Below are 14,702 nucleotides of genomic sequence, written 5' to 3'. Positions count from 1 at the left end.
CCACATAATGACCAACTTTTCTGTACGAACTCTCTCTTGTAATTCCTCATAGATCAGATTCTCTGTTCTTCCTCGCCGATCAACTCTCTGGCTGGATTGCCCCTTCCTCAACAAAGTCATGTGCGCTTCAGGTAGCTTAGGTTTCACTTAATGAAACACCATCGATAGATCTTCAATAGCAAATTCTTCATGAAGTTCCTCTTAGGCTGAGCTTAAAATGGGTTCCTTCAAGACTTGCTTTGGAGAGTTTGACATCAGTACCTTCGGAATGTTCTCCAAGTACTCCCGATGTTCTTCCAACTTTGATTCCGAACTCACGACTTGTTGAGCCTTGAGTTTCTCACCCTTATCAGCATATTCCACTTTCTCCTTACTCGTAACTCCACAAACATCTTCAACGACCTCTTCAACTTCACTTTCGACAACGTGAGGGTTCTGGATGGTCACCTCTCACCAATTGGGGAATTCGGAGGTAAAGTGTCTGAATCCATGAAATTCAAGGCACTTAATGTCTCGGCAATGAACAGGGGGTTGTGGATCGACCTCCTGCTCCTTGACCTTGACCGACTCAGCTTGAGACTTGAGTGAGCCCTCAACTTCCTTACGGGGCTCGTTCCACCTTGAGGCTGACCCTTGGGGTGTGGATCCAGCAATCACCGACTTCAAGTTGAACACTTGTGGCATAGTTAGTTGGCCACGTTTCCGCTGCCTTCGGACCTTAACGGCCAATTTTATCACATCCTCTAGGGACACAAAAGGTTGTCGTTTGATCATATCCGCAATCTCCTTGTTTAGACCTCCTAAGAAACGCGCAATGGTCGTCTCTTGAGACTCACGCAGCTCACATCCCATGGTCAGTAGCTTGAATTCCTTAACATAATCTTCTACGGACATACCACACTGCCTAATATTTTGCAATTGAAGATAAAGCTGCTGCTTGTAGTACTTAGGCACAAATCTTTTATGCATAAGTCTCTTCATGATGTGCTTCAGATTGCAGCCAAACTCGTATTCGAATTTGCAGGTCCAAACGCGTATTCTAGATGATTCCGGAACAAGAATTTAGCTTAATTAGATATTAAGTTTCCTATATTGCCATGATATAGTTTCCCTTAATTAGATATTATTTCCTATATTAGCTTGAATCAGTAATATTAAATTTTCTATTTCAAATTATTACCTTACTCTATTTTAAGAAAGTAATTTAGAGGAGATTAGATATCAGTTTCATATTTAAGAGTCGAGGGAGGTCCCTCTATATAAATATGCACCTTATTGTAAGAAAAGAGTTCAGACTTTGATGAATATTTGAATGAAATTGCCTAGAGCGTTTCCTCTATTTTTTCTTATCTAAACAAGTCCCTTGTTTAGTAGCGAAAACCCGGATTCTTATCGTTCATCCTTGAGCGTGGCGAATCAACCCGACTTTTCTTGCTCATGGCGAGTCATCTTATCGAGTGAGTTTTGTTGGTTCTATCCTCCACCATTCTTTCTTATCAAGTACTGGTTCGTGAGCTTATCAATTGGTATAGTATTGTTGGCGGAAATTGTGAAATGAAAATATGAATCACTAGAAATAGTATGGGTAAAAATTGTAAATAATGGACAGATGGGATTAAAAGTTGGTAAGATCTAATAACTGAAATTAGTGTTCCATCATGGAAGACAAGTTAGGATTTCATTGTAATGTCCACCTTGTTTGAATAGTATGCCCTATTTTGAATATAAGTAAATTGTAACAAACTTTTTTTTAATTACAAAGAAAGCCCGTCGGTTTAGAAGGAATATATAGGAGAGAAGAAAAATATAAAGATATGAAGTCCATTGATGAGAACTAGACCTCTAAATCACATATCGAGGTGATGCTACTACACCAACTTTTTCTTTTTTAAATTATGAAGTGTTTAAATATGTTATCATATATTCATGTTTTACCAACATGTATTACTTCTTGAAAGTTACTTAATGAACATGCAAAAACTCGACCGAGGTCGATTATGATGGTCAAGATCCACTAGAAAACTCATTCATTGTCATTTTTGAACCTCCTGTGAGATCGATCAGTCATATAATGTTCACTTATTTACACGGAATGGTGAGTCAGGTCTCGATCAAATGGTCCTTGGAAGCAGATGAATGGATTTGCTGGGAGAATCCTAATTACTACTCCTATTTACACGAATAACAGCTGGCTAGCCAAGCCAGGCCAGGCCTAGGCGAGCCGATTGATGAATTGAACAAGTTTAAGGTGTGGTGGAAGGGTACAACGGTAAATTCACAACCAGCTGAATGGAGTTAGAGAGGATTCGCGGGAAAAACAGTTAAGGTTGGGAGGAACCTCGGTCACCAGTTCCCAATTAAGGATGATGTCTTAACTAACTTTTGAAATAGAATGCCCTGAAAACTCTCCCGTCCAAACCCTCTCGCATGGGCACCAACGAATTAATTCAAACAAATTAAGACAATAACCAAAAATAAGAGCAGCACAAGACAGGCAATTCCAATTATACAAAAAGACATCCTCTTTTCCTCTGCCCTGACCTCTCTGCCTTAGCTCTGATCTAAGGCAGGGAGACCACTAACCACATCCATAGCTTTCGAGTGTCCGACCACCACCACCACCTCACGACATGGCTTTCCAGGATTTCGATTACTTGTCCGAGCGCCGGAAGGCCGAGCGCAGCCGTAAGCTCAAGAAGCGCATCACCATCGCCGTGATCAGTAGCCTGGCCCTGGCTGCTGTGGTGGCTGCGGGAGTCATCGCTGTCGTCCGCAGCGACCACAAGGATGACAACAAGGGGAACAGCGAGGCCGCCCCTGCAGGCCCCAGCAAGCAGATCTCACACTCCGAGAAGGCGATCAAGATGGTGTGCTCGTCCACGGATTACCAGGAGACCTGCAAGAACACGCTTGCCAAGGCAGTGAAGGGTGATGAGTCCCAGGCCCAACCAAAGGACCTCATGAAGCTCGCAATCAAGGCTGTCGGCGATGAAATCACTGCCGCCCTGAACAAGACAGAAAAGTTCAAGTTTGAATCCCCGGAGGAGAAGGGTGCATTCGAGGACTGCAAGAAGCTCTTGGAGGATGCCATCGAGGAGCTCGAGCTCTCCACAACAAGCATTAACGGGGACATGAAGAAGCTCGCCTCGAAGACCGGCGACCTCAACAACTGGCTCAGCGCGGTCGTTTCGTACCAGCAAACGTGCATCGACGGATTCCCAGAAGGGAAACTCAAGTCTGACATGAAGAAGGCTCTTCAAATGGCGGATGAGCTCACGAGCAACTCCCTCGCAATCATCTCTCAGCTGTCCACTTTCCTATCAACTTTGGGGGGAAACCGCCACCTTCTGAGCGTGGACAAGGATGGATTCGCCAGTTGGATGAGCAGCGATGAACGAAGAATGCTGAAGGGAAACCAAGGCGAAAAGCCAACGCCTAACGTTACTGTGGCAAAGGATGGCAGCGGACAATTTAAAACAATCAACGAGGCATTGAATGCTATCCCGGCAAAATACACTGGGAGGTATATCCGCATTTAAGTTTTGTCCATCAGTTCATCTATTTGTCAAAACTTGTTGTGGATTGTAACCTCTAAGTCTCGGTTACACATCAACATAACTATCAGATACCTTATTGTCGAATGCCGGAAAGTGCAGGTATGTCATCTATGTGAAGGAAGGAGTATATGATGAGTCAGTTCTCCTCACGAAGAAGATGGTTAACATTACCATGTACGGTGACGGATCACAGAAGTCTATTGTCACAGGCAGCAAGAACTTTGTGGATGGAGTCAGGACCTTCCAAACTGCAACTTTTGGTAAGTTCCTTACCGATAGCATAATTAAGATTATTAGGAAAATTGAACCTAAAACGGACAAGTGCCTCTTACTAGGCGAAAACTCAGGGCTAATTAATATGATACAAAGTTGGTATCTCAAAGGATGACAATTGACAAATTCACAAGCCAGTACATGCATAGAGAAACACCTCCCGTACTTTTACGACCTCAATTTTTTCCCATATGTAATGCAGATTTTATTTTCATCTTGTCTGATCTCAATCTGTGGCCTCTTTTGCTTATGTCTCGATTAATGTACGTGCACAGCCTGTAACTCTGTGTGCACTGCTGACACAAAAAGGGATTACGGTTTATGAGTGCTCACAATTCTATGTTATGTTTTTTCAGCTGTTGAAGCTGAAGGATTCATGGGCCAGGCCATGGGGTTCAGGAACACTGCGGGTCCTGAGAAACACCAGGCAGTAGCAGTGAGAGTGAAGGGTGACCGGGCTATCTTCCTGAATTGCCGGTTCGAGGGGTACCAGGACACGCTCTATGTGCAAACGCACCGTCAGTTCTATAGGAGCTGTGTAATCGCAGGGACAGTCGACTTCATCTTCGGAGATGCAACTTCAGTGTTCCAGAACTGTCTGATCGTTGTCCGGAAGCCCCTTGACAACCAGCAGAACATCGTCACTGCACAGGGCAGGTATGAAAGGCACGAAGGCACCGGGATTGTTCTCCAGAACTGCCACATCCAGGCAGACGACAAGCTCGTGCCGGCCAAGGCGACCATCAAGAACTACTTGGGGCGACCGTGGAAGGAGTTCTCCAGGACCGTGATTATGGAGTCAGAGATTGACGACCTAATCCATCCCGACGGGTGGATGCCTTGGGACAAGGACTTTGCCCTCAAGACCCTGTACTACGCAGAGTACAACAACAAAGGGCCCGGGGCGAAGCTCGATGCTCGGGTTAACTGGCCAGGTTACAAGAAGAACTTCAAGAAGGCAGATGCTGAGAAGTTCACCATCGGGACATTCTTGGAGGGTGACTGGATCAGGGCCGCTAATGTTCCTGTTCATTTTGGCCTCTTTTAGCTGGTGACGAGGATTTAATTATCTAAATCTGTGTGCTGGGCGTATTTTCGGGCTAAAAGGATAGGGTCGTGCCCTCCCTTATAACGGAGAAAAGAAAATGGAAAGGTCGGATATTCAATTGAATTTGCATTTTGTGCATAGAAAAGAGAGGAGGGTCCTTTAAATTATTTTGGTAGGGTTTCTCAGGAAAAATGAAAATTGGTTAAAAAAGCACAAATGAGGTTCGACGTACCATGCTTTATCGTAGAAATTTATCGGAAATGCTTCAGCTAACTAATAATTTATTAATATATAATATAATAGTCAATGGACATATATTCGTAATTCAATGGTTAAACGGTTATTCCTCTTATATTCCCAAATCTTTTTCTCTATTTTTCTCTAAGAAGGACAACCAATTCTTAACATTAATAACTTGGTGTAGTAGACAGAATGCGCTAAATTACTTTTCAGTTATCTCTATACGCGTACCTATAGCTAGCAGAAAGCTCAAACATGGACACGCATGCATGTATTATATTCCATTGCTAATTTGCTATCAGTCTCTCTTTTTCTTTTCTAATTTATTTGGACCTCCGGGTTAGGTTAATTTGCTTTGAAACTAAGTCCCACGGGAGCATGATCCGCATTTTACATGGCATTAAATATAATTTCATTTTGTAAAACTTTACGGACACAGAATGATTTTCTGTAAATTATTTTTATCTTTTGAGTTATAATTTGAATATATAAATCTCTTATTTAATACGATATATGTTAAATTTGTGTAAACTATAAAACATGAATGCTGCGTTACTTGTGAAAAATATTTTTTATTTTATATTAGAAATTTACAAAAAAAATTTACTTGTAACTAATCAAATAAATGAAATTTGAAATTAAAAAATTAGAGAGATGAACGTGGGAGAGAGGAAGAGAAAGAATATAAGAGAAACATTGTGGGAGAAAAAGGTGACGTGAGAATGGACATATGAAATTACAAAATTATTCTCTACTCTAATGGCTCTTCTGTTCAAAAAGAGAATCTAATGACTATAATTTTTTACTTCAAAGTAATGAATATTTTATCGCTACTTAGAAAGGATACAAATGCTTAACGAAAATTATAAGATCCAGAAACATTGGAGGGAATTCTCCAAGGCATACCACTTCGGAAAGAATTGAGTAGTAAATGCTTAAACTAAAACCTCATATTAGTAAGGCCCGTCTCAATCCAAGCCTTCTGACAACTACAAAAGTCCTTCAACTTAATACTCTGTTTGATTTCGCAGTTAAAATCACAAAAATTTTAACTTTAACTTTAACTCAAAACACTACACAATCATTTGTTATTTTTCACAATCAAAACAAAGTTACTTTAACTCTGAAATCAAACGCACCATAAGTATCTCGTTTTGGCCGAGGCTCAGTCAAGGATAGGGAGAAAAACTCATGACTAGACAAAGATGATATGTCCAATCTGCAATGAATTTTGAAGGGACGCCACGAACTCATATGATAACCAATCGATACACCATTAATTTCTAAGAATTCTTCCACAAGTCAACTCCATCTCGATACTGGTTTGACCGCATCTGACCATAGCAAGGGCAAAATTTCTGTGAAGACGGCTCAGATTTGTCATGTTTTCCCTGTATCGAGCAGTTTTGATAGAAATTTGCTACGAGGTCCACGAGTCATATTTTTCCATGAAATCAGTGTCTTTTCACTCCTGACTAACTAAAATCTGAACCCATTGAACAAAACAGTTTCCTCGAATAGTGGTCTGAAGTGATGAGTTTACTACTCTTTTGCACTAAAAAAAATTAATTCTCTGCGCAATTTAAAAAAATAATTATTTCTTGATCATCGGAACATTCTTTTTATCTGACTTTCTTCATGGAAAACGCGCAAAACTCATTGAAAAGGACGTTACTGAAGTTTTCAAGAAAGTTCGGGGTAGGAGCGCTAAAAAATCCCAATCGAATTCGGCTCAAGCAGAGTTCGCACTGAGCTCAACAAGGTTTCTTTGTTGCAGGATGCCTGGCACGACTACTAGTTAAGCGCCCAAAGCTGCAGCCACATGCAGCATAACCCCTGGTTGTTTTGCCGATTTCAAAATCTTTCCGTTTTTTTTCTCGTTTTCGCATATGCACCCCTTTTCCTATAAATACCCCTCTCTTCATTCAATTCTCACAGGGAATCCCGTCCATCTCGGGACCACTCGCCATCATTCAAAGTGCTCTCAGGTGCTACGTAAATTCTCAAACTTGGGTGGGGTGAGATTGTCTTAATTATTAAAGCCGGGTGCTCTAATCACTTGATTAACATTGAGCTACGTTAGTAGAGGGTAGTTAGGCCTCCCTGGAAGGTGGTGTTTGATTGACTTAACACACACATGGTTGTTTGCATGGTTATATCCACCCATGTGTAGGTGTATGACATAGGTTTCAACTTGATTTCATGATGAATGTGCATGTATGTGATCTTTTCATGGAATGAACAAATGTGTTTTCATCATTTTCATTGAATAAAAACTTGGGGAATGATTGGAATATGAGTCAATAAGATCATGATTACGACATGGATCATTTAAAACCGGTCTTATGAAGTTCTCACATCGTTAAAGTTCAGTCCCTAAAACTTTTTTACAATTTTTAGAGCAGCCCAGAACTTTCTGATGTATTTCAGTTTGGTCCTATGATGGTTTTTGCATTTTCAGCCCAGCCACTGAGCTTTTCGGGCTGTTTCGATCAGTCCTGGAAGCTTTTTGCAGGTACTTAAATCAGTCCAAAACTTTCTGATTTGTTATCTAGTTTCGTCTCTGAGCGAGTTTTGACATTTTCCAATCAGCAACCAAACTTTTCAGAATGTTCTACATCAATCCATGGATTTCTTACCGAAATTTCAAACCACTCCTTGACTTCTCAAACTATTCCAGATCAGTCCCTGGGCATTTCTTAAGGTTTTTCAAAGCTGGAAAAAACTTGCCAGACCTCTTCAGTGAAGTCCCTAAATGATATAGCTCATTTCTAAATTAGTCCCTAGACGTTTTTTAGATTCAGTCCCAGAACTTTTAGAATTGTTTCAAATAAGTCCCTGATGGTTTAAATGATAAAATTATTTGAATTGAGACCCGTTTAACACTCGGCTTCAATACTTTTTTTTAGATAAGTTAAAACCTGTATTAATAGATTGGTTAATTCGGAAATTGCGTGAAATTGTTCAACATAAGCATGAATTAATAGATTGTTTGATCGATTGAAATTGATGTGGCTAATTGAAAGTGCAGTCGGTCCATGATTCACAATTGAGCTATAATGTGAGAGATTGACCACGATTCAACTGGCAATCAAACTATAGAATTAATAAAATCAATGGGTTTTAACACCATATATCCCTTGGTTTGATGTGTTTCGCAAATCTATCACATGGTGTAAAAAATACGTAATAAGGCCCATGGTTTGCATTTTGTTCCAAATATGTCTCGACGTTAAATTTTCCATCAATCATTGACGGAGTTGCTAACATTGCACATCAACAATATTTCCACGTAAGCGCTGTTATCCATAAAGCCTAACCACATCGGCAACTCCGTCTATGATTGATGAAAAGTTTAATATCGTGATAGATTTGGAACAGAATGCAAACCATAGGCTTTTTATGTATTTTTTTAAACCATAGTATAAATTTTTAAAAATGTCAAGCCATGCGATCTATGGCGTTAAAACCCTAAAATGATTAGTAAGCAACTCCAACCAGTCGGAACCATCGAACAAAAGCCACCGATGTCAATGAATAGGTATTTAAAGTCACATGTGAATGGATAGTGGAGGCCACACACCACTATTAAAAATCTCACAGTTATCGAGAAAATATCAATCGGTAATTTCCAATGACTTTTTCGACGGAAAATTCCTTGGTACATTGAAAAAAATATAAAATATAAAAATAAATTAACAAGGGATTATCAAGGGATCTTTTCCATTGGTAATTTTAATAATTTTAAAAAATAAATATAATAAATAAATAAATAATGTAAAAATATATTACCGATGCCTCGGTAAATCATAGGTATTGCTTAAAAATCTTTACCCCGATCATTTAAAAATAAATAAAATTAATAAATTAATATAATAATAAAATAATTTAAAAAATTACCAGCGGAATTTTGGTGGATTTTCCCCAGTAGGGGCGCGTTTTTTAGTAGTGCACCAGGATAAAAAAAAAAAAAAAAAAAAAAAAAAAAAAAAAAAAAAAGATAGACACGCTTAGCAAGGTCGAACAGATTGGTGAGGGAAAGACATATAGAAAAACCACTGTTTTTCTTTCCTTTTTTAAGTTTTTAATATATTCTTTTTTTGTTATTTTATATTATTTTGATGGCATGGGGTGCCGCCATTTGCCTCCAAAATGTCTTTTGCTTGCACATTAGCAAATTGGACAAAAAATAGGACGGATGACAAACTTGGGAAGAAAAATGAAGTCCTTGATTTTATTTGTTAAAAAAAATCATGACAAAAGTTAAAAAGGGAAAAAGTTTATAATTTTTTGAATCATTAATCTTAAGAATTTTATTATTATTCATGCATAGAGGCGAGCATCCATCTAGTCCATGCTGTCACAACTATAATTTCATTTCATTTTATGTTTTGTGAAATATTTATAGGATTCGCATGTCAAAAGGTTGCATGCACTAAACTAATTAATTTAACTTTGACAAATCATTTTAACGTGACAAATCGAAAAGTTTTCCTAACAAGCTAGTTTTTATAAAATGTTTAATGTAGAAAGAGAGTAAATTGAAAATTCTTTTATTGTGAGCTGTAAGTGCTTTAAACTTGTTTTAGTAAAATGTTTAAGCGAGAAACGGGTGAAATAGAATTTGTCAAATTGCCTTAATAAGTAGGTAATGACTTGGCAAAACGATAAAATCGATGCCAAAAGGGTATTTGAGAATATATTTTCCTCGAATAACAGAACTTTTGAGTTTGGACTTTGAGTTGAGAGATCAACTCAAATAATCCCTTACTCTCCATTTGAGTTGAGAAAAAACGGAGGGAAAGGAAAGAGAGAGAATGGAAAGTTGTATGGAAGTTTTTCAAAATTCCATATAGTTTTCCCTCCCCTCCCCTCCATTTCCCTCCTTCCCAAACAAGCTAAATATTGTCTTGATCCCGTACGTGGTGTTTTGTTGGCCAGATTAGAATTGGGATTCTAGCCCAATTCTGTCAGAATGGCTAAACCCATGTTTGGTTTCTTATTTGGGCTCGGAATGGCAATTCTAATTGCAGCCCAGATCCGCCTCAACCCACCTTAACAATTCCAAGATTCGCATCAGTTTTGCAATTCGGAAGGCCCAAAGTAGAATTTTTATTCGAAAAGTCTAAAACGCCCTTCAGTATTCATCTCATTTTCGATCTTCACCATGAACAGTTTGCAGCAACTGCTGCCACACCGCCGCCGCTGCCACCGTTCTCCTCGCCATCACTGCCCCTTTACCTTCAAGTTGAGAGCTCCGGCTGACCTCATTGGACCGGCCTCGCACGGCGAGATATGGGCCTAGGGAAATGCGCGACAACCTCTAGTCGCAGCGGTCCTCCCCAAATCGAGCCTCCTCGAGGGCCAGGGGGCTCGCCTGGGCTCGTGAGCTCAAGGCGACCTCGCCGAGTCTCGACGATCGCACGGAGGTTCCGTGAAGTCATCGAGCCTCCGTGAGGTCGTCGACCCTCGGCGACCCTCGCCGTCAGCCCAGACTACCTTGAGGCGAGGTCGCCCTGAGCTCACGAACCCAAGTCGAGCTCCCTGGCCGTCGGAGAGGCTCGGCCAGGGGAGGACTGCCATGATTAGGGTTTGTCGCACGCCTCTCCAAGGCCATATCTCGCCGTGCCGAGACTGTCCCAATGAGGTAGGTTGGAGGTTATCCAATCGAAGTCGATGGCGGCGGCGGCAGCACCAGCAGCGACAGCGCCGATTGAGGTTGGTTCAGACTAAAAAAGATGATAGTTATTATTATTATTATTTTATTTTATAAAATTAAGGGCATTATTGTCTTTTTAAATTATTATCATTCCATTCCTTGTTAATTCAGTGCAACCAAGCAAACATTTGAATCAAAATCTCAATTCTAATCTCCTTCAATTCCCTTTTTTTGTCAGTTCTGATTTTCCTCAATTTTATTCCAACAAACCAAACACTTTTCCAATTTACCTTAGGTCCAGGCCCTGAATGTTCCACGGGAATTCCCAAATTCGTACACGGAATCAATCTTTGAGATCGAAATCTGGGAAATCATCTGACACCGCACTCTACTTGTTCACCTCGGCTACTCTCAAATCCAGTTGTCATTTAGTTCTACGGACTTTCGGGACCACGGTGCAATGGACCAATTTGATCTGATTGGTGTTACCTGGACTATCATCTCCTTGGGACTGCACATTGATTCTCCTCACATTCTGGATGTGAAATTTATAAATATTTACATCCGATAACCCACCGTGTGGGCCAAGAAGAGTCTTATGTAATCGCAACGAAACATGAGCTCTCTTTTTTTTTTCCTTTTTATTCTAATTACAATTGGATTTACTTCAAATGAAAGAAACAATTTGAAAGGCCATCAATACTCTCTATCTATCTGTAAGATTAATTCTATTCGCGTGACCATGTGATTCCTATACCAAACATAAAACTGAAATTTATGGTTTAGGAAACCAAGAGAAGTGAGAGATCTTTATGGGGCTGCAGTGGACAGACTATGTTTTGGTAGGCTTTGCATCTGAGCCATCTTCCACAATGCTTATGGCATGGTAACTATTGTAATTTTGCATAGAAAAGATGATATCTCTTCCACCCAAAAAAAAAATTTGATATCTCCTTAATTAAATATATTAGTCCTAGTTAGATATTCGCCATCCTATCACAATATTACAGATAAAAATATATAACCTTTTTTCCTAAAATATATTATGCCCAATAAACTTTTCCATTACAACTATAACTTTTCACATTGGAGGAAAAAAAGGCGAGATTGATATCTTTTTCATGTAAAATATTATTTCTTCATGGTACTTAACGCTAGAAAATGTGATAAAAGTGCCTCAATCATGTATAGAGAGCACGTACTCTGCTCTCCTCTGATGTTCAGTTTACTTTATATTGTGGAAAGTTGGTCTAGCATTTTCATCAATTTTTTTCTCTTTCCACTGTGATGGTGAGTTCGAGCAACTTTCATGAGTTTTGAGGTTTGAAAAGTTTCGTGTGTGTGTGTGTGTGTCTTGATGGCCGATAAAGAATCTCATTTGCCTGTTCCTTCACTTTTATCTAATCCATTGCACTGCGATTGGTCGACTTGGATATAGGTGAGGATAAGGATTCCTCAAATGTTGTCGTGTATCTGGTGATGGCGATGTTGGAATTACAAGCTAGATTGGACAGCATAACTAATTAAGTGATTATGTTGATTAGATGGGTATGATCGAGTTAGGATCATGATTATTTTCTGTGAGGATATAAATACTTACGATTCTTTTTGAAATTTATATATTGCACCACCCATGGAAAAGTTACAAACAAGGGTGATGGAGAGGAGATGGTGTGGCTCGGTGGTGATCACCACCACCCTCGCGGGTCATCGATCATGTGGGCAATGGTCATTCACGTCTAATCACCTCACCTTGCTCGGAACCTATTCTTCAAAAAGAGAGAGAGAGATGGAGTGAGAGGGATGGTGCAGCTTGACCCTAGGCACATCACTGCTCTGATGAGGTCGTCGATCACAAGTACGCATGGATCACCATTGACCTTAATTAAAGCAGTGGTGACCGATGTCGAGTCAACCTTGCCCTTCTTGTGATTCCTCTCTCTCTCCTAGTTCGATTGGGATGCTTTTGAGAGGTGGCCATCAACACTAGCCGCCTCCATCTCAATCGAGGTTACCAGTGACCTGTAGCTACTGGCAACCTCATTGCGTGATGGCAACCACATTTACCCCACTGCCCCCATCTCCATCTTCATTAATCAAATTTTAATTTTTAAAAATATTACGGTGCGTTTGGTTTTAGAGTTAAAGTAATTTTGATTTTGATTTTGATTTTAATTGTGGAAAATGACAAATGAGATGAGATTATAAATTTGACTTGGAAAACGTGTGTTTTTGTTGTATAGTGTGTTGAGTTAAAGTTAAAATTAAAATTTTTGACTTGAAAAATATGTGCTTTTATTGTATAGTGTGCTGAATTAAAGTTAAAATTTTTTAACCCGGAATCCAAACAAGGCCTTGAGATTCAAAAGCATTAATATTAAAGGCGTATTGGTCATTTCACTAAAATATATCCTAATACAAGTAAAACCCTGCTACCCTGCTCCAAACATGTGCTTCGTAGATTGAATATGGATGAGATTATGAAATTTTTTCAATGGCCATAATAATTCTTGTCCTTGTGAAACACCAAGTGACGGACCATCTATTTTCCCCCACTTAGTTCATTAACCGATGACCTAATCATCTATTTGATTCAAGCCCCCTTGATATTTCTTTAACAAATCTATTTGCATAATGATACTTGATATTCGGATGTGATTCAAGAACAAAACGTACATTTTTTTTTTGGTGAATTAGGGGGCGAAACCTAAGTTTATTGCAAACGTACATTTGATTTTTTTAGAAAAATCACAAATTCAACCTATATAGTATGATTGGAAATGTTAGGAAGCTACCCCACATAGTTGTGGCTCAAAAACTATTGTTTGGGAATGGAGTGGAGTTTAACTTCACTCTATTCCTACTATCAATAATTATATTTATCTGGGGTTGTAATGATTGTGTTGAATTATGGAAAAAATTGAAAAAAGTAATGAATAGTTGAGAGAAAATAATGATTGTGTTGTTGAATTGTAAAAAAAAAATGAATAGTTGAGAGAATTTAGCATTAAAAATTGAATTGAATGATTAAAAAATTGAAGAAAAATGAAAAAGTAATAATTGTAGTGTTGAATTAAAGATAAGCGGAGTAGAGTTAAAAAAAACTCTAACACCAAACATAGGTTAATTGGTTATATAAATAGAATTGTCAACTCTTTCTTTTTCATCATGTCTTGTTTTCTTTATAGTTGCTAGATAGGGAAGCTAATGATGAGTTAGAAGTATCTCTATCTCATAGTAAACCAGGAAATTAACCAACAATAAATTGGGGGAAGGGATCAAAATATTATCGGAATTTTTTCCTTAATAATTTGTTTGATTCAGAGGATAGGTTGAATCTCTTCATGATATGACATGTGATTTGATGAAATATCTTGGATCTATTTCGAATTGGTATGTAATATCAATCAAATGAATTTCGTTTGAATAGGAGTCAATTAAGGGCATCCTTGAAACAATTCATTGCATTGATATTGATCAAATCCAATTTTTACCCTATATTCCTTAGGTAAATAAATAATAATAATAATAATAAGCAAGATAAAAGTGATATATAAAATTTTACTGACAAGAATTAAATTTGAAAATTCTTGATTTCAATCGATGACATATAATGGTGTATTACATAATTTTCCTCGTCTTTTTCCAATATGCATGCCCATCTCTCATAGGGAGATGACACAAAAGGTGCTATGGACTTAGTAGTATTTATTTATGAAGTTCCTAAGTTATCCTAAATTAACATACATAATTTATATATATAATGATTCATCAGTAATTTGTAAAAGTAAAGCAGAATGTTTTAAATAATCTTATCTCATGATAATATGGTAAGGAAAATTTAATAGGATTATTATTCTAATTAGCAACAATTATGACAATTATCCAAGTAATTAGCACCTCATTTTTTAGTTTGGTTCATAAT

At 38.5% G+C, this 14,702-nt stretch overlaps 1 protein-coding gene and 1 long non-coding RNA gene across 2 annotated transcripts; both read left to right on the top strand.

Moving 5' to 3' along the window:
* Nucleotides 1–2,493: 2,493 nt before the first annotated feature.
* On the top strand, nucleotides 2,494–5,155 carry LOC116196861 (putative pectinesterase/pectinesterase inhibitor 45). The gene is made up of 3 exons (XM_031526774.1): nucleotides 2,494–3,523; nucleotides 3,657–3,817; nucleotides 4,187–5,155. The coding sequence occupies exons 1-3, from the start codon at nucleotides 2,631–2,633 to the stop codon at nucleotides 4,876–4,878; spliced, it is 1,746 nt and encodes a 581-aa protein (XP_031382634.1). The 5' UTR covers nucleotides 2,494–2,630; the 3' UTR covers nucleotides 4,879–5,155.
* A 5,011-nt stretch (nucleotides 5,156–10,166) lies between these two features.
* LOC116196864 lies at nucleotides 10,167–11,473 on the top strand. The gene is made up of 2 exons (XR_004154907.1): nucleotides 10,167–10,836; nucleotides 11,073–11,473. It is a non-coding gene; the product is annotated as an uncharacterized LOC116196864 (long non-coding RNA).
* The last annotated feature ends 3,229 nt before the right edge of the window (nucleotides 11,474–14,702 follow it).

The sequence above is a fragment of the Punica granatum genome, chromosome 2 (genome assembly GCF_007655135.1).
Source record: "Punica granatum isolate Tunisia-2019 chromosome 2, ASM765513v2, whole genome shotgun sequence".
NCBI classification, from domain to species: Eukaryota; Viridiplantae; Streptophyta; class Magnoliopsida; order Myrtales; family Lythraceae; genus Punica; species Punica granatum.
This window is presented reverse-complemented; position numbering and strand designations above follow the sequence as displayed.